This window comes from Gadus morhua, chromosome 4 (assembly GCF_902167405.1).
Source record: "Gadus morhua chromosome 4, gadMor3.0, whole genome shotgun sequence".
Lineage (NCBI taxonomy): Eukaryota > Metazoa > Chordata > Actinopteri > Gadiformes > Gadidae > Gadus > Gadus morhua.
Window position 1 is genome coordinate 24,778,340 of NC_044051.1, and position 26,119 is coordinate 24,804,458.

At 42.1% G+C, this 26,119-nt stretch overlaps 1 protein-coding gene across 8 annotated transcripts; it reads left to right on the top strand.

Moving 5' to 3' along the window:
- Positions 1 to 1,662: 1,662 nt before the first annotated feature.
- Positions 1,663 to 24,222, top strand: LOC115541645 (poly(rC)-binding protein 3). 8 transcript variants are annotated; one of them, XR_003976399.1, is made up of 13 exons: positions 1,663 to 1,974; positions 10,541 to 10,708; positions 11,145 to 11,168; positions 11,295 to 11,327; positions 11,416 to 11,532; positions 12,063 to 12,194; positions 13,432 to 13,560; positions 14,682 to 14,825; positions 15,962 to 16,003; positions 16,802 to 16,880; positions 17,903 to 17,961; positions 18,547 to 18,709; positions 20,935 to 24,222. XR_003976399.1 is itself a non-coding variant. In XM_030353467.1 (13 exons), exons 2-13 carry the CDS (start codon positions 10,634 to 10,636, stop codon positions 20,987 to 20,989), a joined length of 1,059 nt encoding a protein of 352 aa, XP_030209327.1. In that variant the 5' UTR covers positions 1,664 to 1,974; positions 10,541 to 10,633; the 3' UTR covers positions 20,990 to 24,222. The 8 variants fall into 8 exon arrangements, 6 of the variants coding, with proteins under 6 accessions (XP_030209327.1, XP_030209329.1, XP_030209330.1 ...); XR_003976400.1 differs by having other exon boundaries at positions 17,906 to 17,961; XM_030353467.1 differs by having other exon boundaries at positions 1,664 to 1,974; positions 18,540 to 18,709.
- The last annotated feature ends 1,897 nt before the right edge of the window (positions 24,223 to 26,119 follow it).

Sequence of the window (26,119 nt, forward strand, 5' to 3'; positions counted from 1 at the left end):
AATACCACCAACATTGTTGTGTGGCAATTAAAGATTATATTCTATTCTATTCTAAGTAATGAGGTTTTAAGGTTGACTATTGCTGGCCGTGATTGTGTTCACCAATAACCCTCCTTACCGATCACGGCCTCTAGCAATATGATTGGTGGACACAAATATGAAGCTCCCCGTTTACCCAGATTTAAGCTTGTCTTTAGATTATCCTAACGTCTGATCTGTGAGACAATCTCACAAAGGCATTGACATTCAGCATTGAACCAAGTCAACCAATCAACCAAGGAATTGAAGAGAAAGCAAATATGCTCTGGTTGACGCCATTCCACCTTCAAAACAAGGGAGACTATCAAAGTGTTCTCGTTGACGAGCCACCCCCCGTTTTCACATTCTCTCGCCTCTTATGATTCAATGTGGAGCACATTTAATGCTCTATTTGTAGTTCATCCCATGGGCTATTTTCACAGTCGGGTGGATAGGTAATGGCAGGGTTTCGACAATGAGCAGGTGCAAAATCAAGGAAAGCCACGTTTTTATCCAGCCTCATTAAAACTCTGTTTGCATCATGCTTCGCCATGTTCGTCTCTGTTTTGCGTTTTTCTTCTCTGATTAGGATAATACGTGATGCTAGCCAAGCATCTGTGCTCAAGGAGAACAATCCACAGTGGCTGCGGACAGCCTTTGTCTTTGGTTGCCCTAATCCAAACGGTACATCCATAGACGGCTCCACCACTCCTCCCACACCCACCCTCAGCCTCTCCCTAAACCCCACCTCAGCACTCTGCTGCTGCTGCTGTTGTGGCTGCATCCCCCATTAATGACGGGAGATTAAAATCTCTGCACAACTGTCCATCTGACTTGCGGGCGGCTGGATTTGCGCTGGATTGGAAAAACTGGATTGGATGAAGTGCCTAAGCTCTTCGTAACGCACAAAAAACACCAAACATGCACACACACACACACACACACACGCACACACACACACACACACACACACACACACATAAATGCAAGCCGGATCAACATGCACATTGACACACAAACGTCAACACACACATAAACACACACATGCAGATTAAAAAGCTGCGGCAGCTAGTGATGCTAGAGAGGATGTGAAGGCCAAGTGTTGGCGGTGGCGGTGCTAGTGTGTTACATGTGTAGTGTGTATGTGTGTGCGCATCATCATCTCCTTTCTATGACCCCCTTCGCCTTAAGGGTCTGCACCATCCAGCCACATTCACTACCACCCAACACATCCGCAACCCAGACACACATTTAATGAGCAACCACGTCGACCCTCAGAGAATATGCTCGCTCTACCTCGGTTAATGAAGATTTTTATCAAACGTTAAATGTCAAATGACCACAAGTCCTGATTCCCGTTCTTCCCTTTCTCCCGACCTAGCCTGGCGGGCTGGGGGTGCAGGGCGGTTGGGGCTTGTTTCGACCGACTCCCCAGACAGATGAATGCCCTAGAGGGTTCCCAGCTCTGATCCAGGCCACCCTATCCCAATAGACGTGCCCCCATATTGCCCGCTTGCCTGACTGAGTTTACCGATACACCCCCCCTTTACCCTCCAACCCCTATTGTTCTGATTGGGGGGTGTTGGGTGATGCCCCTCCACCCACAACCTCATCCTACGGCCTATTTACAAAGCATCCGGATGCTATTGGTACATTCGGGAGTTTGCTTTCTATCGCACCGCAACAAGCAAAAAAGCGAGATTTTAATTTGTTAAGCTTGTGGATGTTAGACGGCCAGGGTCATTTCGTCGTATAGTTCCAAGATGAGCTCACATGGTCATCGTGTCTGTCACGTGACTCTGTTGCCACGACCAATAGAACGCCACTGTTTGTGCTAGGCAGACCAAAAGGAAAACGGCAGGGAAAAAAATCACCTTCCTCTCTGCAATTTTTGATCTTTTGCACATCGTCCAAAGTGGTCGCCATCGAGATATTCCTGCACAATTACCGGTGAAGGTAAATCTTCTTTTTTAATTATCGGGATATGAACCATGTGTGTGTGAGACTTTGAGATTGATACAGGGCACTATGTCTGATATTAATATTTACACAAACAGTATCTGTATTTTCAGATAGAAATATCGAATAATGGTCTCAGGCCTGATTAATGTCATAATAATTGGAAAGATCTGTGAAAAACTTTTACTGCAAGATGAGTTGAGCAACAAACGTCAATAATTAATGAACTTCCCCCCTCCAAAGCTTCAACATTATACCGACTATATCGGGTAAAATGACGACCTACTGACCCATCACTCAATTTCACACGTTATGTCCAGTTTAGCTCTTTCAAACTTAACTGACAAATTCAAAATGTGACGCCTGCATGTGGTGTAAAAACAAGACGGCCAGTATTCTATAAAGAATGGCTAATTTCATGGTGAGTGGAGATAATTTTTAAGAGAGGCCGGCCGATTGTCTTTGTGAAGCTGGTCGTCTTGAGTGAGCGATTACCATTGTGTTTCAATTGTTTGATAATTACAACAATGAAAACTCAGGCAAGGATAAAAACGCATCAGAAATACTGCCAACGTTCATTTAAAATATAGAGAGTGAAGATGACCTGATTCAATTTAGGAACGACAACTAAAGAGGATAGCGAGGGACATTGATATACACAGGGTCATCTACCGAATGCCTTCAATGTCGTTGCACCAATTATTATCACCATAGAAATTACGCCCAGGCTAGCCCTATTTTTGTCAAGTCCAATAATGTCACTTGTCATTACCTCATAAGCTAGCCATGGAACTAGCTTATCTCTTTTGTTCCATTCCGTGGATTTGGCTAGTGAGGGAATTTTGTGTCATACCTTGCGGCTGAAATGTGGTGGAATACATTATACACTCGAAATACCATTATAATGCAGTACAGTTGAAAGAAATATTTTGTCTGCTAGCTTGTCATAGACGGCAGCTTGTGCGAGACGAACATCGGAAAGTGTGGGCTCTGGTTCTGTTTCCACATGACCGGTCAATGAAAGCCCCCTTTGCATATGGCCATGACTTTGTGACAAGCAGGGATCTCACATTTCAATTTGTGGCAATTCTAAAATGGCCGACTTGACGGTCAGTTCTTAGCGCCCGCGTTTGCAGTGCAACATGGTGTATGTGTGCTCAAGTTGTACAAGGCTTCTCACTGCTATGAGGCCAGCTGTGGCGCAATAGACCCTCCCCTTCTCCAGTGGCTGCATATTAACTACAAATGCAATTTGTTTGCAGGGCCTTCATGTACACAAATTATATATATATATATATATATATATATATATATATATAATATATATTATTATTTATTTTTTCATGTAGGATTTCTATTGCAAACCTTTGCTGTATGTGGCCCCCCCTTTTTGCAATTCTTTGACGTGACTTATGTTAGCATTTCTTTGTAGCGTAATCTCATGTATGCTGTATATATTTAACATTGGATTTATATTTGGACCAATGCATCAGGGTGCGCTTCGTAGTAGCCGGGGTCCACCATCGTTTGCAACAGTTCCATGGCCTCTCCGGCTGGTTCCGAGCGTCGATTTGATTCGCGGCAGTCTTTGATTGTGATCTAGGCTGAGCTGCCGGGATGAGGGGCCGTTGATTTGGACTGACAGGTTTTGAATGTACAGTCATACTGATGTAGCCCCCGCTCTCCCAACACCCCAACCACATTCTTCGCTCCTCTGCATCACCCTGATCTGCAGTAGCGGAATGACGAGAAGTAAGCGGCTCATATTCAGATAATCATAGAGGTCTGTAAGCTCCTCGCTCCTCCCCAAAGATATTCAGATTTAAGTCACCGCAGTGGCAGCATCCAATCACTTCAGTCCATCCATTGATGCCGTCTCTACTTCCTCAATGTGGTCGGTTGCTTTGCGATTTAGTTTTTTGGCTTGAAATTATGAAAGGGGAGGTTCCGGAGCACGATGAACGGGATTGTGACAGGTTCCTCCATGCGTAAAGTAAATGCTTTGAACGAGCCTTTAAAGGAAAACATATGGTTGAATTAGGTCACCTCCTGTAACCGACTTCCCCGGTTTTAGTGGCTGGATAATGATGACTGGCGATCAGAGTTACATTGGATATAGGCCTATCATTGAATGCTTTGTAATTAGCAGTTTGGGATGGACTCACTTATTAACTATTTTGCACGCCTTATGAAATATTGCAGTATGAAAAAGTAATTAAGCAGTTTGAGGATATATTGAAGCTACTGCTTTGCAAAATACAATCATTTTCAGCCGTCGATATTGGTGATGTTGACATGCTCGGACATTCCATGCAGTAGTAAACACTTTCTACTACAAGGTGTTAGACATGACCTCATGAGAAATAGGTGAAAGGTCAACAGGAGTTTGTTGCGGGATGGGCAGTTGGTGAAAAAGCCCTATTGGAAAGCAACGTCTGTGTTACAAAAACAACTCTATCGAAAAGTTTTATATGATGTTCCAAGCCCCCGAAAGATGGCAGGCTTAAATTTATTTTATGAAGTTTACTTGAACTTTATCACATGAGTCAAACTATCCTATATGTAGTTTATGACTAGTAGTTTATGACTACAATCAAATAATGTTTATTTTTTTTTTTTAAATAGCAATTAAATCAAGCAAATTTTGTGTGATGGAAGGCTTATACATGAATATTGGTAACATAACACCCACGCGATAATTGTGCTGATGGGCCAACCGCAAAGAGAGAATCAATTATGTCTGAATCTGTAAAAGTAGATTAGATGCTGGCCTTAGTTGATCAACTCGTGGCCATTGCGTCCATTTATGTTGCGGTGGAAATACCCTGTGGGACTTTTGATTGTGCGAGTACGATCCATAGAACGAAAAACACGTAGAGATGCTGTTTTTTCTGTTCAGTGGTATGCAGTGTTTCAAATAGGACCAATCTCATTAAGCTTTTACAAAAAGATATATTGGGAATAGGGGAAAATATACAAAATTATGATTTGCTGTTTTCTTCTCACATTAAATATATCGTCTAACTGGAAAAATTATGTTTGTTTTGTTAAATCTCATAATAATAGCATTCAGCATGAGAAATGTTAAAGGTGGGAAATGTAGGTTGTCAGTCGAAAATATTGTATTTAGCCCTTTGTATTATCTCAACAGTATTTGCGTAATAAAACAGATCTCATAAAATAGTGAAGAATTCCCTAAAAACCATCAGAGTCCTTCTGCAAAATTGTATGCTTCAGAGCTCTATGCATGGCCTTGCCTCTCAGTCTGTTGTTATGCCATCCGGTTAAGATGCAGGTTTATATCAAACTGTGGTAATAACATGTCCATGGATACGTGGATTAAAGAGGAGCAGATGATGCTGTGGCCTAGATTATATCACTAAATCACCATTTGATTATCTATTTTTCATCATGTTTCTATCAAATATCCGTTAACTGTTAATATGATTGAGTTTGAACTTTGTTGTTATAATATACTCTTTTTACTTGATTGCTTGTCGTTATTCAAATTATTTGAGAGACTTAATCAGAAATAGCTAAAGTAGATATTTTAGTTGATATGCCAAATACTATTGGCGGTTGTTTTTGTCGCCCACTGGCAAACTGACAAACGCAAACTAAGTTTACCACTGGCAAGATGGATGACTTTGCAGTTGGTGAAGGTGAACCACCCAGAGCGATAGATTTTTAAGTGAGAGAGAGAGAGAGAGAGAGAGAGAGAGAGAGAGAGAGAGAGAGAGAGAGAGAGAGAGAGAGAGAGAGAGAGAGAGAGAGAGAGAGAGAGAGAGTGTATCTACCAATACATTTTGCTCATCCCGTCACAGAGTCCACTGTGACAGGATCCAAATTGATTAACCTAAATGCCATCTCAAAAATTGCATTGGACTCATTACAGATTCCTGTTGCATGCTGTTTGTTTCAATTGACTCAATGGCATATACATTTTCTAAAATTAATGACTTAGTACATTTCTAATGACGAAAGAACGATTATGGAAAAATACTCAATTTTAGAAGGGAACAAATTGAGCCTTAGAAAATGGAGTTCTTCTTGATATTATATATTATATAAGTATTTTACAGATATCCTCTATCATTCACTGACTGAGCCCGACATGGACCATCCACAATGTTACTGCATTAGCCGTTATCTGCGTAAGCTGCGGCTAGCTAGTTAGCTTCCAGACACAGATGATGGTGTTTGGGCTATATTAATGATAATTATGTTTGCCAAATGCTGGAGATGCTCGCTGGAGAAAGCCTATCTCCCCAATGATGTATTTTATGGCATGTGATCAACGGAAATTATTGAAATGTCATTCCCAATATTCCAAGAATTGAAATACAAAATAATAAATAACCTATTTGTAATAAAATAATTAAAACATTTCCTAAAATATGAAATAAAACATAGATAGCTATAGACTTAAAGTTGTTGAACCATCCCATTTAATGATGTTATACAATTGCACCAAAAGTGCCATCTCCCAAATTTCTTAATGCAGTCCTCTAGCCAAACTAGGTCCAGATTCACAAAGCTGGCACACTGTGGTAAACTTGAAACGATAGCTTAAAGACCTGAGATTTGTCTAACATTACGGATCTCAGGCCGGCCTCCCAATGTGTCCAAACAAACAAACACGCATATAATCCATTAAGTGAATGTCCAAATGTCCACTATGGTTATGTCCACCCCCTCATTAACCTTATTTGCTAGACTGCTGTAAGAGCAGATCAGAAAATAAATAGAACAGACTGGCAGGAGATTTCTGGTTCATACGACAAAATTAAAAATATTAATCGGGAATATTGGTTCGACAAATTGTAAAACATATATTTTCTGTTCTTCTTAATTCATCCATTTTTTTTTAAAGTCAGACAGGAGATCTATGCCTTCATGCGACACTCACCCCTCGATACCAAATTTCTCAAATGAAATCCCATATTTATCATTTTACAATGCATAGATGTGTATGGGCGAGGGATGTTTTAAAACTCAAAAAGCCCACTCTACAGTCAAAGCCCCCTGGACAACAGAAGAAAAAAATCCTTCCCCTTAGCCCATCCGTCTCAGGAAATGCACTTCCCTTTCGCCAAACCACCTTTCAATTTCACTGTCCTCCTCTGCGAGTGTTTTTCCATCATTCACAGACCAGCGACTTTGCATAACAGGAGCATCTCTGCATTGTTTGACTGGGAGTGTGTGTGTGTGTGTGTGTGTGTGTGGTGGGGGGGGGGGGGGCAAAGAGGGATAGGGATAAAGGGTGAATGACAGAGAGAGAGAGAGTAAGAGAGTGAGAGAGAGACTGAGAGAGAGAGTGACAGAGAGAGAAAACCGAGTCTTGATTTAAGTTGAGCTCTCTGGCAGGCGATGGCCAGACATAGTGAGGGAGGGAGGGAGGGAGGGAGGGAGGGAGGGAAGGAAGGAAGGAGGGAGAGGAGTGCGTATGCATGTATTTGTGTTGGTGTTTGAGATGGAGGTAGCCATTTTGTTGGCTGTGTTGTCCAGCCATGCGTAAAGCGTGATTAATTCAATAGCCGCCCGTAGAAGAGAGGGCTAGGAGCGTTGCAACGGCAGGCCTGACCCACTTTCCCCGTCGGATGTCATCTCTGTAGCGCCCACTCTCTCTCCCTCGCTTTGTCTCTCTCTCTCAACCCCCACCCTGCCCAACACCCCAACTATGCCACCCTGATGCCCCCAGAGTTTGTGTTTTAAACAAAGCATTTGCACCTGGAAGTTCAAAATGAACTTATATTTGAGTCTGATTGGTGCAATTCATGATTAGCTATAATGAAGGGTGTGTGGGTCTTCTATTTCATTCAAATCAATTCAAAGAGCTTAATTGGGATGGAAAATAAACATTTACATTGCCAAAGCAGTTTAAAAATCTATGTTTTTGAGGAATGGACAGTCAATTCATTAGTAACGTTGCGTCGTTCTTAGCGTTATTAAACATCCAACAAGGTTTTGGCCGAAAAATGAGAAAACCTCGATATCTGCCACATAGAGCCCTGAAAATAGGTCTAATTTGCTTAATGTTTTGTTGCAGTCTGCCGCATGATTCACTGGGCCATGACCTTGTTCTATTATGGCTGTGAGCTTGTATGAGCAAAATCAAACCTCGGTGTGAGTCTATTCAGACCCAGGCTCTTATCTCTGACCCCGTTTGTCCATCTTTTATTGTTGTTGACCTAAATCCAGAGAGTCCCCTGTTTTTGACTCCCTCAAGACATCTCAATAATCATTCTGTTTGTTAAAAAATATTTACTCTGTAAAAATGTAACATCACAAAATATCTCCTTCTAGATTTAAATCAGAAGTACATAAAATAAAATAAAAGATAGAACTTGATTGTTACTCTCACACACACACACACACACACACACACACACACACACACACACACACACACACACACACACACACACACACACACACACACACACACAACACTCTCTCTCTCTCTCTCTCTCTCTCTCTCTCTCTCTCTCTCTCTCTCTCTCTCTCTCTCTCTCTCTCTCTCTCTCTCTCTCTCTCTCTCTGTTGGTGGCACCCTACACCGCTGGCCCTGGATTTTAAAGCTAGATTAGATTATTAGATTAAAGCTTTTTATGTAATCTGGGCTCTGCTGGGTGATTGGTGGGAGACAGCTGGTGACTGAATCCCTGCTTCTTATCTCCAGAATCTACCCTGGCCGGCTGACAAACCATTTCTTCATCCTCCTCCTCCTCCTTCTCCTCCTTCCCACTTCCCTCCTCCTCCTCTCTCTTCATCCTCCATCCTCCTCTAACACCTCCTCTCTCATCACCTTCCACCTCCTCTTCCCCCACCGCTCTCCTTCACTTCTTATTCTCCTCTCCCCCCCTACCTTAAGGCTTTCATCTTTTCACAAATGTATTCTTGCAATTTCGGAGGAAATTTTCATTTTATTTTCAAATTTAAATCGATTATGTCTCATCTCATTTCATTTTTTAACATCTGTTGGAATTAATTGACGTGCTACCACCATTGGTATTATCTGTATTTATATACTTACATGATATTCATAGTACTCGATAAATCGGTCGTCTAATATGTCCTTTGATGTTGGCAACATATTAATACCCATATTTAATTTGAGAATGTGCTCAAAAGCCCACTACTCAAACAGGCCTCTCTGGAAATCATCAAGATTTTTTTTTTTTTTAATCAATTAAATGTAATTATTTCATGACCCTCTTTGAGATTCAAACACTATGAAGATATTATATCAAACAAATTAATCAGCAACCAAACCAAAAGTCATTTCTACAGGGCTGAATATGAAATTGGACATACTAAATTCAACTGTAAAAAATCAAGGCTATAGTGCTCCTCCGAGATGAGAGCATCTAAATTTAGATCCCCCTGGATCTCACTATTTCTCAAACCCTGGCTGCGGTCCTGGAACCAGAAACTTGTATTTTTTATGAACTCATGAGTGACCGAAATTAATGGATGAATTAAATATCGTCCAACGATATAGTTCAGTTCCTGTAGCAGTAATTCTTTCAAATAAAAACCAGATAAAGGTGTATCTCCTTTCTCAGCTATTCTCATTCTGTCCCTCCAGTTAAACATCACTATATATATTGTTTTGGTGTGCGTCCCAATTATTCAAACCCGATAGCCATCAAGGTCTGGCCCCGGCTCAATAAGCATTAGATTTGGTATGCAAGGTCATGGGTCTCCAAGCCAAAGGAGAACTATTAGCACTGCAGCTACGAATGACCTAGCATACCAGACGACCCCTGCTGTGCCCTTTGGCAAAAACAATTCCAGGGAACGATTCCACCTTCCATTGAGCAAGAACTAATGCTAGGATCTAATGCTCATTTGTTTTATTTATTAAAAAGGTAATTAGCAAATGGATCAGACAGTTTTCTCTGCTGGCTTTCACACACCTACATTCCAATCCAAAATGTCTTGTTCAAGGTCCTCACTGTCTTTCTTCTGTCAGGTGGTTCCCCCTCAGGTTTGGGAAAACCCCAACTCATAGTAGGCCTATCTGATTAAAAATGTTATAATTATCGTAATTTTGTGGGTTTCTGAACTGTTCTAGAGGAAGTAAGGTAGGGAGTAGGTGTAATTAAATAAAGCCAGTAAAGAGTAGGAAAACAGATATCATTATATATATATATATATATATATATATATATATATATATATATATATATATATATATATATATATATATACAGATAGATAGATAATGGCAGACATTACATTACCTCATCCAAAGTCTCCAAAGTCTCCCTCGCTCCCTCACCCTCCCTCTCCTCCCTCATTCTCATTAGATTTGCTTAACATCCACCCTACAAAAGGCTGTTGTGCCCTCTAGTGTTCACGGTGAGAATTTAGACAAAATTAGGTCATAACGAAAATGGAGCTGACAATGCAAGTTGTCAAACATTTCTGCAGTAATCCTGTAATGCTTTGGAATTTGGACTCTCTTCTTAATTTCTACACATAACATATAAGACTTTTAGACACTGGGAAAAGAAAGGGGGCGTGGCTTATGTTTCCGTTCTCTCCCTCTCTTCAGGTTGGCTGTTGACTCTACCCTCGCCGCTTCTCATTGGCCCTTGGAACTCCTCTTTCACGAGACCACGCCCCTTCCTTAACATCCAATCCCAACATGGAACCCATTAAGGTCCAATCAGAGGGCGGACTCAACGTCACCCTCACCATCCGCCTGCTGATGCATGGAAAGGTACGGGTGGTTGTGTTCTGTATGGTCCACATTATTAGTTCAACCCTCCATCACAGTTTCAAGGCTCAGTGGAACAAAACTCTTCTGATTTTCAATGGTTAAACCTTTTTATTTGGAACAGTGACACAAATACCACAGCTTTCAACTTTGTCAATTTTCTTTTTCATATAGAGGGCATACACATTAAGTTGACTTAATGTATGCAAAGTATACTATGTTACATTGCCACATTCAAATATCTAAAAACCACTAGACCAATGTTATATATTGTGTGCTTACATTATCCCCACTGAATCAAACAACGTTCAAACCCAGAGAAGAAGGTTGTTCTATTCAAAGTAATTAAGGAAACGCGCTCAAAAACAGAACCCAAGTAGAGACCTTCTTTGAAATGTTTCAATTTCAATCAATCAACGATTGATTTATGTTTTTCCAGGAGGTCGGCAGCATCATCGGAAAGGTATTTATAAACAAATAAATACTAATTAATTGCAAATTGAATAAAAAAATAACACCAGAAGAAAATGTATAATGGCGCACACATTACAGCTCTGAACTGACCCACATGTATCCTTCTGCCTTTCAGAAAGGAGAAACGGTGAAGAAGATGCGCGAGGAAGTACGTTTTTTTCCAAACTCTTTTGAGTAAATACCTGGCAGGCTCACTAACTAATAAAACAAACTAACTCGTCTTTTTATGGCGCCAGAGCGGGGCACGCATCAACATCTCGGAGGGAAACTGCCCGGAACGTATCGTTACCATCACAGGACCCACCGACGCCATCTTCAAGGCCTTTGCCATGATCGCCTACAAGTTTGAAGAGGTGAGGGTCGCTATGGCACTGCTCCAGTTAGGGGTCAGGGGTCAGGGGTTTGATTCCCACTAGAGGTAGCCCTCACTAGACATGTATACACCGATGGAGTTGTTTGGATAAGGATTCTTTGGATTAAAGTGTCCACCAAATGTGATATATTTATATCTATTACAGAGTCAACAGTAGCAGGGACAGCAAAGGATGTGGGATGTGGAAAATATGTTCTGCTAACTGATCGCCCCCCCCCTCCTCTCTCCTCCTCCACCCCTCTCTCTCTTCCTCTTTCTCCACCCCTCTCTCCTCCCCCAACCCTCTCTTCCACACTCTATCTATCTCCCTCACTCTCACCTGTCTCTCCTCCTCCACCCACCTCTCTCCCCCTCTTCCTCGTCCCCTCTCACTCTATCTCTCTCTCCCCACTCTCTCCTCCTCCACCCCCCTCTCTCTCCCCACTCTCTCCTGCTCCCCCCTCTCTCTCCCTCTCTCACCCTCTCTCTCCCCCCCTCCCCCTCTTTCTGTGTCTTTTTACTGTCCACCAGGACATCATCAACTCTATGAGCAACAGCCCAGCGACCAGCAAGCCCCCCGTGACCCTGAGGCTGGTGGTCCCGGCCAGCCAGTGTGGCTCCCTCATCGGGAAGGGGGGCTCCAAGATCAAAGAGATGCGAGAGGTACCTAGAACGTCCATGGTGTCGCTCTTCTACCTCGTCTATGTTCTCCGTTTAACATATTTGAAGGAGGAAAGCTTCTCAAGAATGGAACGTGCCCATCTGCAAGTCAATCCATCTGGGGAATTATACTTAATAAATCTATTTTATTCTAAAACAGAATAAATTCAATGTTCCAATGCTTTGAATTCACGCCCCACCACATTGCACCACCATAGAGGTGGTGCAATGTGAGGAAAATCAAAACATGAATGTGTGTTCTAAAAATCCACCATCTGAAAAGAAATGGCACTTCAATTCACAGCTTTTTGCATTGTCATTCTACAAAGCAAAAAGCCTTGATTAGCATCCTGCCAATTCGTCAAGTACAGTCAAAACTTCTTATCATAATACATTGTTTCCTAAGTTCTCTGAAAACTAAAAGCTTTAACGAGCGTTCTGCCAGCACAGCGGTCAGAACAAGGGGACATCTCGGGCTAGACCAGGGGTGTCAAACGTACGGCCCGCGGGCCGGATCAGGCCCGCGAACGGGTTTAATCCGGCCCGCGAGATGATTTTGTGAAGTACAGTATTGTAAAAAAAAAATAATAAAAAAAAAAATTATACTTTTTTTTATAAAAATCCTTCCTAGCATTACATGGATTGCATTGACTGGCACTGATTAATTTGTTGTACATTGAACTACTGGACAATTGTGTGTAAATGGAAGTCGCTTTGGAATGTAACGTAAAATGATCTGCTATTTTTCAATGAAAGAAACTGCTGTTCTTAATGTGTCCACTAGAAGTCGCAATAGCAATTATGTTAAGCAAGCAAACTTTATACCGGGGCTGAGCAGGGAGCAAGTATAAACAGGTAGTGCAGCTAGCACGGAGCTACCTTGTCGTTCTGCCTTATACTTTCAACATTATGCACTCTGGCACTCTCATTGCCCCAAAATGTCTCTGTCAAAAAGACGAAAAGTGGACACAGAGTGCAGAGTTTTCCAAGAAAAATGGTCATCGTCCTTTTAATTCACGGAAGTAAATGGGAAAACTGTGTTTGGTGTGCTCACAGCATGTTTAATTTTACATAATTATGCCATATTTTTACCGGTCCGGCCCACTTGGGAATAGATTATCCTCCATGTGGCCCCTGAGCTAAAATGAGTTTGACACCCCTGGGCTAGACAATCCCAAAATTGCCGTCAAACTGACCAACATCTCTCCCTCGTTCTCCTTCCTCCCTGCTCACCTTCCAGTCAACTGGTGCCCAGGTACAGGTGGCAGGGGACATGCTGCCCAACTCCACCGAGAGGGCCGTCACCATCTCCGGAGCTCCGGAGGCCATCATACAGTGTGTGAAGCAGATATGTGTGGTGATGCTTGAGGTAAGGGCCCTGGGGATGGGAGGAGTGTGTGTGGGGGGGGGGATGGGGATGGATGGGTATGGGGCAGAGGGAGGACAGGGGGAGGTTTGGCTAATGGGGGCTGAGATTGACTGTGTTTTTGTGGTGAGATGGCTGGGTCTTGGGGGTGAGGATGACTTGGTTTTGGGGGTGAGGATGTCTGGGTTTTGGGGGTGTGGATGGCTAGGGTTTCGGGGTGAGTATAGCTAGGTTTTGAGGGTGAAGATGGCTAGGGTTTGGGATAGCATAAATAATAGCAATATGATTAAACAAAGTGTGCATTCATATATTCCTGCTAGAAGTCTTGAGCGATCAGCGTTGGGGTCGAGTTGACAACGTGAATAAACGCCACCCTTTGTCAACTTGCATCTAACCGTCACGTGTGCTTTGCCGCATGTAATCAAGGGATCCACACATGTATCTCTGCAGTGTTAGTAGTGACCGCCCCTGATGGTTTCTATCCTAAAGCACTGTCCCACTCTCCCTCTCTCCCGTTCATTCTCCTTTGAATCTGACCTTAATGGCTCTTATTGTCTCCCTTCAGGAAATCTTCTGCCTTGCATTCTTATTTTCTTACTCTCTCCCTTGCTTCTGATCTGGCACTCAAGATTTTCTCTCCTACCCTCTTCCTCCCTATATCTTAGTTGTATCAGTCTACTGATCATTATCTATACTGCTCTCTCTTTCTCACTATGTATCTCTATCTCTCTATTTCTCTCTTTCTATAAAACAATATATCTGTCAATCTTTATCTAGAGATAAAGTCTATATATGAGAGAGCGAGATCTCTATCTATCTGTCTATATATATGAGCAAGAGAGAGAAAAAGAGATCTCTATCTATCTGTCTATATATGTGATACAGAGAGATCTCTATCCGTCTCTTTCTTTTTATACATGAGAGAGAGACAGATCTCTGTGGATAGGTTTGGATATCTCTGTGGATATCTCTATCGGTCTATTGATCCTCAATCTATCTTCCTTCGTTATCAGACCTTTCTTTCCGCACACTTCACGAAACTCACCTCTGCCTTTTTTTTTCTCCACCCCCACCTCACCCCACTCCCACCCCCTCCTCACCCTTTACCGCCCCCACCCCTCCAGTCCCCACCTAAAGGCGCCACCATCCCCTACCGCCCCAAGCCCGCCTCCGCCCCCGTCATCTTCTCGGGGGGCCAGGTGAGGGCTGACCCGCTGGGGGCCTCCACTGCCAACCTCAGCCTGCTGTTGCAGCACCAGCCACTTCCTGTTAGTGTCTTACTGCCGCCAGGTTTTACTGTCGCTGTCTATCGCCGTCCCTCTCCATTTAATCACTCCCATCCCCGACTGTAGCCCCCCCCCCGGTCATCACCACCCACCCACCCACTACCACCTACCCACCACCACCTACCCACCACCACCTACCCACCACCACCCACCCACTCATCACCACACACACCCCCACTTATCAACACACATCCACTCAACACCACCCACTAATAACCATTGTGTAAGGTATATTGTAGGACATATAGTTAACCGTTTCACCATTGATTACCTTTACACACAACGACTGATGTTGTTTCAAACCCAATCTTAGTTGTTTAAATCGACCTTTTTAAAAAATGCGTCACACAAAGGATAATAACATGCTTTTGGTCAGGAAACATTAAAGCAACGCAACGAGAACGATTAATAAGAACCCAGGAGGTATATATTAAATGGTTTAATGATGTATTTGAACAGGGGCATTGGAAGAGAAGAGGAAAAACAATGAAAGGATTTAGATCATATTTCAAACTCGTAACATGTCTTTGCACATGAGGAAACACAATCAAAATATCTTTCCATCAAAGCCAGCCAGGTATTGCAGTGACATTTGCGTCTCCCGTATACCGTACATGCCAACGACATCTGGGATCCGAACCATCTCCACTCATCACATCCCTGCCATTCTCCCACTGTCCGTCTCCTTCTGTTTCCTATCGATCGTATCTGACGGATGATGTCAAGATGGACGCCGATTGCTTGTGACGTTGTGTTGACTCAAGCGTAGCGATTAAGACACACAACTGGGGCCCTGAAAATGAACATCAAATAGAAAAACCAAACGTATATTCACATTTAGTTTCTGCATTGACTTTCATTTTTGCAGTGTTTTCACAATTTCCCATTGCTTTTATTGTATGACTTCTTCTCTGGGTTTAATCAATTAGATTTGACGTTATCTTAACCAGATGTCAATGCTAAAGCATCGCTCGACATGAAAAACGATTGAACAACTCAAATGGCATGTTAGTTGACGATTCGGTGTCAATCAGATAGGTCTACCTTATGAGGTGTTCACTTGCAATGTTGTATATTTCCATACGTGCTATTGACATGCTATTGTTTTTTGTTTAAAGGCTTATACCATTCAGGGACAGTACGCCATCCCCCATCCAGATGTGAGTGCTCTCCTCCAAATCTGAACACTTTCTAGATCTATATCTCTTCTTTCTTCTATGTCCGCCACATATCCCAACTTCCCAAATCCCTTCCTCTATCACCCTCCTCAATCTGTCTATCTACGTATTTTTCTAAATACCGATCCATTTCCTTCCTCTATCTGTAGTCTGTATCAAACTTTATATTAATAGAAAGATAGATATATCTATCTTCTGTCTCTTAGTTTGGCACCGGTCCGCCCGGGGTTTGGCCCCGTGCTGTGGAAATCCCGTTAATATAAAAGAGGACCGTGTGGGGGCTCTGAGCCAAGAGGTTCTGGGTTCCATCCCACTGTCCTCTTTTGACCAGAGCGTCCAGGGGTAAGGATATTCTGCTTAGGGTTTGATTCCCGACCTAAAGGTTCCGGGATTCATCCCCCTAGTGTCTGCAGACATGGATCCTTGGGCCGAAATGCCCCGTACTTGCTCCTTAAGAAGCCCCTTGGCCCATCTCTCTCTGAGTCCACGTTGACTTCTACCAGCACATCTCCACCACGTCCTTTCTCTCTCTCTTTCTCTCTCTCTCTCTCTCTCTCTCTCTCTCTCTCTCTCTCTCTCTCAGTATTTCTGCGAGCCCAGATCATGGCATATATGCGTGTCTTGCACGCGTGTGCCTATGCGTGTGTTTGCCTCTGTTTTTAAGCGATGACCTCATAGCTCTACTGTCCTCCTCCTCCTCCTCCTCCCACCTCCCTCCCCCCACCTCCCTTCCTCCCCACCTCCTCCTCCGCCTCCCTGCCCCCGTCCTCCCCACCTCAGCAGTTGAGCAAGCTCCACCAGTTGGCTATGCAGCAAACCCCCTTTACCCCTCTCGGACAGACCACCCCTGCTTTCCCCGGTACGTACCCGCCACCTCGACACTCCACCACCACCACCACCACCACCCTCTCTTCACCCACAATCCTTCACTTCTCTTTGTTTGTTTTAGTTTTTTTACCTTTAGAGGCAGACACGCTCTTTCTCTCTCTCTCTCTCTCTCTCTCTCTCTCTCTCTCTCTCTCTCTCTCTGTCTTTCTCTTTCGATTTCTCTATCTTCTGCGTCGTTATTCCCTGTCCTCTCTTGCGTTTTCTCTCTCTTTATTTTCTGTTTTCTGTTGCTCGTCACAAGAAGGCCTCCTGGTGGTCTGCTCTGATTCGCCTTGAGGTTTCCTTTCCTTTGTGTGTTTATAGATTTTTCTTTTTGTTTAGTTTGTATGTTTATTTATTTTTGGGGAAGGGATGCAGTTCGCCCAAAAATAGGATCCACTTTATTTATTTTTATATATTTTTTTAATATATATATATGTGTATTGATATATTTTTTTGTTTTGTTTTGTTTGTATGTTTATTTGTTTTTGGGGAAGGGAAACAGTTCTCCCAAAAATATGAATAATTTATAGATATGAGATGTTTCTTCATGATTCCAGACAGGGAACTCAGGTCTTATATAAAATACATTTTCCCTGGTGAGAATTGATAATTAGCCGGCGTACTGCAGCTGTAGAAAAAATAGTTAAAAATAAAACTGAGGTTCCGAGATTCAAAATTGTATGAGTTGCTTCTAGAACTGTACTTATTTTTGGTGAACTAATGATGCCAAAATCATGTCTGTTCGGTTTATTAGGCTGGACACAGATGCTTTTCTTCTGTATCACAGAAAAAACGTTATTTTGTCAATGAACAGAAAGTTTGAGCCTCATTTATTTCAAAATAAAAGGTTTCAAGTTCTTTGTCGCTGGATCCTCCGTCAATTTGCCAAACCCTATTTTATGCCACCCACTCATTCTATCTGTATCTCTATGTCTTTCTCTCTCTTTTGTCTCTCTTTCTCCTCTTCTCTCTGTCCATCTCTCTCTCCGTCTCCATGTCTCTCTCGCACAGCAGCAGGTCTGGATGCCAGTAACCAGACCAGTAGTCATGAACTCTCCATTCCCAATGATGTGAGTAGTAACACGTGTGCTCATCTCCTTTATGAGGTGCGTCAATACTCACTATAACATTGTAACTCGTGGTGGAAATCATTTGTTCTGGGATTCAGTAAGGAAGTGTGAGCTCAGATGAATGATACAGTTAACATCATGAATGAATGTTAGTTATAATCATGAATAAACATTCTAAAAAGGAAAAGTTATGAAAGCACAGAAAGAACATTACATCCATTATCCATGTTTGGGCATCACTTCCTTCCATTTTCCTGGCCAAACCGGGGCGTTCTAATATAACAGAAAGAGAGTCGGGGAAGGTCTTATTTCTTAAGTTACATTACAGCCTGTTCATATATCAATGTATATATCAAATAATATAAGCCAATAAATACATGTATCCAAATGTATGGATGTGAATAGATGCTACCATAGCAACCGATACAAATGGATCAATAAAAAATGATTGACCAAGGAATTTGAGGATTTGACCAAACAATTTTTGAGTTGGGTGTGATGCCGCGTGATTTCCCTCACAACACATTCTCCTGTCAGACGTTCCTCCATACTAAGTCCAGCCACCGTTTCCTTCCCAGCTAATAGGCTGCATAATCGGGCGCCAGGGCACCAAAATCAACGAGATCCGCCAGATGTCTGGGGCACAGATCAAAATTGCTAACGCCATGGAAGGGTCATCGGAGCGCCAGATCACCATCACAGGAACCCCCGCCAACATCAGCCTGGCACAGTACCTCATCAACGCCAGGTGAGAAAACAAAAAAATCTAAAAAAATAAAAACAGATTTTCCAACTGTGTTGAAGCTTGGCTTTGATCTAATATTAGAGAGATCTCCTTCCTAAGTCTGTTGGGAAGAATTTTGGTCTGCAACGACCAACTCTATTTTCGGGGAAGAAACCTTGACATTTTTGAACCTTTGACATTATTGGTCGCATTTGGAGTACACAAATCCCAGACCAGTGACACGAAATAGTCAAACTTTTCAAGCATATTTTCATGGAAACAGAGTTGGTGTTATTGTATATTTTTTCTCAACGTGTGTGTGAGACTGTAACTGTGATTAGCAGATATAGAAAATAAAATAGACTTGACTATGCCTTAATTTACTCAATCTTGTCAAAAACGGCTGCAGTGGTCAAAATCAGACAACCATTTGTGCCACCATTTCGCAATTTTTGACCCTGTTAAAGATCCATGGCATGAAAATGTCATTTTCTGAGGTTTTCTAACATTAATATGAGTTCCCCTAGCATACCTATGCTCCCCCAGTAGCTACCAATCACGTTGGGTGCAAAACGAGCTCTAGACATTCTGCTCCGCCTTTGAAAAAACAAAGCTCAGACGCGCCGTTTTGGAATTTTCAAAGTATGTCGTCATAAGGGGAAATGCCACCTCCCCCTTCTCTGCCTTGCCAGCCCAGAGAATTTGGCCCGCCAATGAGGCACGACCGTGCGAGCGCCACATGTGTGTTTGTGTGTGTGTGATTACACACACTGTAAAATATTTGGATAACCGTTCTGCTGTTGGTGTTTTGGCGCATAACACGTCGGTTCTTTTACGTCTCTGGTACTTCCACAACCTGACTGTAGTTGGGGTTATCTCAGCCATGGTGGAGAAGGAATTGTGGGAAAGGAACTTTGGCTTTGACTCCCTGAAATACATGAACTGCGACATGGAGGAGAAAGGAATTGTTGCCCGCGGTTGTCTCCCTCCGGATTCCCGCTGCCCGCTGCCGCGTGGCACCACCACCACAAGGCGCCACCACCCGGCAGCCCGTGCAGCGCGCGGTTCAGTCTACTTCAGAATGATGTGGATGTGGAAGAACCAGAGACGTCAGAGAACCCGACGCAGTCGTTTGTGATTCATAATATCGTCTGGAGGCGTACACAGCTTTTGGCCGTGATAAAATGTATCATATGATATAGATATATATATGTGATATTATTTAGATACAGAGCTCCAGGACTGTAACACAAGTGTTGTACACTTCCTTGTTATTTGGATAACTGTTCTGCTGTTGGTGTTAACACGTCGGACTCTCGCCTCTGGTATTTCCACAACAAGGCTCATAGTGGGGTTATCTCAGCCATGGTTGAGAAGAAATTGGGGGAAAGGAACTTTGGCTTTGACTCCCTGAAGTACATGAACCCGACATGGAGGAGAAAGGGATTGTTGCTAGCGATTGTCTCCCGCTTGAGCCCAGCTTCCTGCTCCCCGCTGCCGAGGGACCACCACCTCGGCGCTGCCCGCTGCAGGAGGCGGTGGTGCCTAAGTGCTGCCCGCTGCCGAGGCTGTGGTCCCTCGGCAGCGAGAAGAAGGGCTCAAGCGGGAAGCAATCGCGGGCAACAATCCCTTTCTACTCCATGTCGTGGTTCAGTCTACTTCATATTGATGCGGACGTGGAAGAATCAGAGACGTCGGAGAACCCGACGCAGTCGTTTGAGATTCATAATATCGTCTGGAGGCGCACAGCTTTTGGCCGTGATGATATATATTATATGATATAGATATCTATGTATAATATGATATTATTTAGATACAGAGCTTCAGGACTCCCGCCGGAGCACCCGGAGTATTCTAGAATATAACAGAACACGGCCAAAGGCTGTGTGCGCCTCGCCATTGCAATACATCCACTGTAAACAGAGCGCATGGTACCATGGCCGCAAGCTGCTCAGGGCCACACCACCACCCGCCTCCTTGACCCGCCTCTCTCCTCCTAATTTGCATTAAAGCTACGGACACTGAAACAGCGCGTTTGTGGAAAGCTCAATGTGCCACTGGCTCGTAGTGGCTGTAACTCTTCACCACAGCTGAATTTCGGGAACGTCTTGAAATACTGTGATAGGGGCCAACTAATATCTATATTAAGGCATCCATAAAGTAGCATGCCATGGGACCTTTAACCTAAACCACCTCCTCGGTTTCTCCCCCACCACTCAAATTACCCTCATGCCCCTCACCCATCATAGGTTCAGAGATGTGGCGGCCATGTGGAATGACCCTTCCTCCATGACCACTTCCTGAGATCCCTGGCTGGCGTCTCCGTTTCGGCCCCCTCCAATGTTTAACCGACCACCCAGCGGACCACCCTGATTCAGCCCGGCGGACACTGGCACTTTGGCTCTCTGAAAATGAACGTTAAAAAAAATAAGAAAAAAATAAGAAAAACACTTGAATACTCCCCATTCTCTCCTTACACAGCCCTTTCTCTCCCGACATTGTCCAGTCTTTATCGGGGAGGGCTGGGGGTAAACTTTTACTTTCAGGGAGCCAGTTAAATTTTTGGTTGTATTTTTTTTCTTCTTCTTTTAGAGAACTGTCAAAGCATGTTGAATGTTTTATAGGAACAAAGTTTCTGATCGCTGATCTTACTTTTTATTTTACTCCTATTTATGTTACTCTCTTTCAGTGCTGCTTCATATAGAACATCAGTATCCATTTAAAATAAAATAAGTAATGGCATAAAGTGGATTTCTTCGTAGAATATATAGATAAATGCACAACACAGCAGATTATTTTGATTGAATTGTGCAGTGGTCTGTTGGGAAAGAAAATGTTCTGCTTCCATTCTAGTTTTCATGCTTTCATCCAATTTCTACCCTTAATGCTTTGCTGCATCCCTTTTAGGCCAATTGTACCGCTCCTAGAGCCTCCTTTCTCATGTTCATTTCCTTACTATTTACATAATTAATTATATTGCATGTATTCTGTGAAGTAATGCTGTGTAGTTTTGCGTATACCTGCTCTGTATCTGTGTTCCTTTGAAGTTTATTGAATTGTTCCATTACTTTTTCCACATACTTTTCAACCATTTGAACCATTCACGTCTCATCCTACTCACTGCCCGATGTAAAAATAACTTTCCGGCATAGAGTCCCTGTATCGATACCGATTCTTAGTATAGATGCATGAATGAAATTTGCTCAGAAAAAGCACTACTATCCGCAATTGATTGAAGAATTGAAATGATTGTTCGCTAACGTATTATATGATTTTGATTTGTGCTCATACTACTGTGGCTCCACACGATAGTCAACTACGCAGCATTCATGCAATACATGACTAAGGACTTTACTTTACTCTTTACTTTACTAGTACTACTACTTTACTTTACTAGTAGAGTATAGTAAGAGTATACTTGACTTTATAATTCCAGCCTCTGAAGTGGGAGGAAAAAGTTGGACCAAAAATTTCCTAGAGCTGCTCTTCTTTCTCTCATTTTTCTCTGGAAGACCCAGAAGTAATCATTTCAAAATGGCAGAAAGGCTGCTTCTTACTTCTAGAAAGTGCATTCAAAATGTACATTGTTGGTGTTGTTGTGGTTGTTTCAAATGGGTGTCAAAAAGGAGAGAAAGAAGAAGCAGTGAGGCCTGAACCATTTGGACAAAGCCAAACAGTATTTCCTTCCAGGCCGTAGAATGTTCTGGGTTCGAACCCTAGGGATCTGGGCGGACGTGACCACTCAGTCTCTTTTTTCACGATTGTTCATCGGTTATGTTCGTTATTTTTAATTTCCGTCATGCCGTCGATTTTAATACTTTTCGGTTTGAATGTCTTTCATTGTCGCGGCTATGTTGGGAACGTACATGTTTTTGTTTTTAGAAGAAAAACAGACAGGTTTAATGAAAATTTCCTGCGTCGCTGGCAAAAGTGGCACACAGTGGCAAAACCTGTATATATTTAATCATGGTACAGTTGTGCGCACAAGACTGTTGTTTGTGGGTTAATGTGACTTAATGGACTTTCGTCCGTTGCGATGTACAGTATTGGTTTTTAGAGGGATTTAGTTTGACTACAAATCTCGGGCAATGGGATTTAGTGAGGGAATTTGCGAGGCAAAATTACAAAAACACTAGGCGCCTAAGTATTCGGTACTTCTTAGCATCAGCTAAACATGGTTGGGTGTGGTTGGCATGGACACAAACAAACAGCTGTTGAATGTTATTGTCTATTTACACGTCGTTACACCCTTCTTTTTTTTCCCAACACGGAAAACATTCCTGCATTTTCCACATAGTGCTATAGTAACGATATAGTAGTGCTATAGTTTGGATGTATGTGTCTAAATTTGTTCACACATAAGTCAATATTTTCTGTACACCAAGCTGACAGTGGGGTCTTAAGAGTTTTGATGATATTGACAGAGGGATACATTAAAGGACCAAAACGCTGTACTAATGATATACCGAACGATGCATAGCCGACGATTTATTCTGCAATAACATTTTGATGTAAAACTGAAGTAGTACTTAGCGGTGAAATTATGGTTTTGTGTTATCTGTTTCATTTATCAAAGACATTGTAATAGCTTGTACTTTTATGAGATATTTGTCATATGAGCCAGATTAAACTGGTTTTTTTGGGGATAATTTAGCATTTCTTCTGGGAACCAATCACAATATACATCAGTTATACCAATCTTAACTTTGTTAATAGGAAAGCAGTGTGGAACAAGGTTTGCATATAAAACACTGACTCAAACATGAAACATTGTTCAAAAACAAAGTCAAGACTTTTATTTTATAGTAATCCTAACAACAACAACTAATGTGTGATGTCTGGATAACTGCATGGATGGATTCAAAAATGTATCAGAACTTTTACTTTGTTAACCTGGAGTCATCCACTTAATTAAATGTGTTTAATATAATCTAATATAAACATTTTGGGTGACATAAAACAAGGCCTCTGAAAAAATGTTGAGTAAACAAGAACATTTGTAAACTAAAACTCTGCTAACAAGCAAAACCATTCGTAACTCACATTTGATCTATCTAGGCTAAGCATGGATATAATGTACATCTGGGATTGATGACGGTGTTATTCTGAAGGAAACACTCATGTTAATGTGTTGCTCAGTGTTTGAAAACACTTGTATATGCCTGAGTATACAGCTTAAAAATGAACTGCAACAAATGCAATAATAGGGTGCAATGTGCAATTATTTATTGTTGTTTATTTATTATTAGCTTAGATTGCTGGGAAATCGTGTTGTTAATCAAACATTTTTTTTCAAGACAAAAAACGGTTTACTGGTTTATATGGCAGCAAATTAATACGAAAGCAGACTTACTGATGTTTTTTTGTGCATTGCAGTTTGGGGAAAAAAGTACCAGAGCTGGGTAACTAAATTTATTTTATTTGCTTGGAATCTGCAGATCTATATTAGTTGTGAGTAATTAAGTAATTACATAGTTTTACATTTAAAAATTGTTGGTAATTATGCAAAAAAAATAAAGATTTGTTTCTTTCTGTGACCTTTTGGGTTTTGGTCTTTCATTCGCATCATTCCTGGGCTGCGGCACTGGCACTGGCCCCCCAATTTGCAGCCTTACCTAGGCATCTGTGAGCAGGGTAACCCTTAACCTCTTGCCCCTAACTTACTTGTATCTCAATGCACTGGGTCTCAGTTTAGGATAAAAGGTAAAATATAAATAGTAATAAGGAACAGAACACAATACCACTGCTCCACCCAAAAGCAAGCCATATCCTTTAATTCACTCTTGTAAAGTCAGCATATCTCAAGCAATGCAAAATAAGTAGAAATACTAAGCACAAATCGCATATTTATCAACTTGTCTGCTTGTAGTGTGTCATACTATCATTTAGTATATGCTACATGTGAACCTCCTAAGATGACGCAATTTGATTGGTTCGCTATCTATATATTATGCATTGGATATTGGGCAATATCCCATGATTGAGATCTCTAACTCGGGATATTGTTATCTCCTATGTGACGGTTGTCTCGTCACGCTAATAAAAAATAAATAAAACGCTTTTAAAAAGAAATAAATCCCGGCAAGTTGTAATAACAAGTGTAGTATATACTAAAACAAATATTTACCTCAGGCTCCGTGAATAGTGGGGAGTAGCCGGCTATTCCCCCATAACGCCAAGGTACGTGGCACATTTTATGTACAACGTCGCCCATTATAAAGCTCATGAAAGCCCTCCTATTTCCTTGAACCCTCAGCCCAAAACACATTGCGTTCTAATGGGCGACGTTGTACATAAAATGTGCCACGTACCTTGGCGTTATGCTTAGAAACGTAACCTTCACTCGAACGACACCAACACAAGCAAACAGGCCACCATTGTAGAAAATAATTTGTTTTGATTTTTCTTGTTTGGTTTAAAAACATTTATAATAAAATAAAATAAAGAAACTAAATATAATGCAACAAAAAAATACAAAAGAAAGAAAGAAAACTAGTTGCTTGAAATAAACAACTATTGCTTTACCAAGGGAGGGAAGATAAGCAGGCAGCCTGAGATCCTGAGCCAGGATCCTGTGTTCCCATTGGAGCCCGATGACACACCTGTGTGTCCGCTGCGCTAAATAAAGGTGGAAATAGTCCAGACTGCACTTTTCTTCACCAAAAGGAGAAAGTTGGTGGGGATTTGGACTCGTTCGGCACCTGCGCTCCGTTTCTGATAAGGTAAGGAGACATTCTCTTTGAAATTAAATTGTTGTTGCAATGTTGGTTTCCACTTTCCACCTATTTCCACATTCCTGTCTATATAGATAGCCTACCACGTCCACGATTATATAGCCTGGTATATACTCGCTAGTATTTTCGAAACTATACTTGCAGTCAGTGGTGTAGTCTACGTGATACGCAGGTATACGCCGTTTACCCACTAGGAATGCTCCAGGATTTCAGTATAGGCCTACCCACTTAAAAATGTGCATGGATAGGTTTCAATCGTTATGTGACAGAACTTTCACTTCTGTGTTTATTATTCGCAAATACCGGTTGGGTATAACTGCATTAAACTACTTTTAGCAGGGGCAGTTATCTCCTACATTCACCATAGATAAAATTCGGCCCTGTCTCTGTTACGAAGCGCGAAGCTGCCCCTGCATCTCTGCATGTTAGTTGGCAGGCCAAGCCCCTCCCTCTCGCGCTGTGATTGGTCACCCACACAGATTGAAAGTTAACAGTTAAAACAACTGGTTACAACGATAAAAAAAAAAACGCAACACTTAAGAGTCCCAGGCTACATGCTACAATAGCATTGAACATTACAATATGAAAAGCAAACTAGACTATTTCAGTGTTTTAGTTAGTTATAAGCCTGGCCCAATATCTACTGCTGCCGCTTCGGTTGAACCTGCAGCAGCAGATGCCACTCCCAGAGCTATGGAGA

Coding starts and splice junctions, on each gene's coding strand:
- LOC115541645 (XM_030353467.1), top strand. CDS start 10,634: ATGGAACCCATTAAGGTCCAATCAGAGGGCGGACTCAACGTCACCCTC. Junction 12,195..13,431: donor AGATCAAAGAGATGCGAGAG/GTACCTAGAACG, acceptor CTCACCTTCCAG/TCAACTGGTGCCCAGGTACA. Junction 14,826..15,961: donor TGCAGCACCAGCCACTTCCT/GTTAGTGTCTTA, acceptor TTTTGTTTAAAG/GCTTATACCATTCAGGGACA.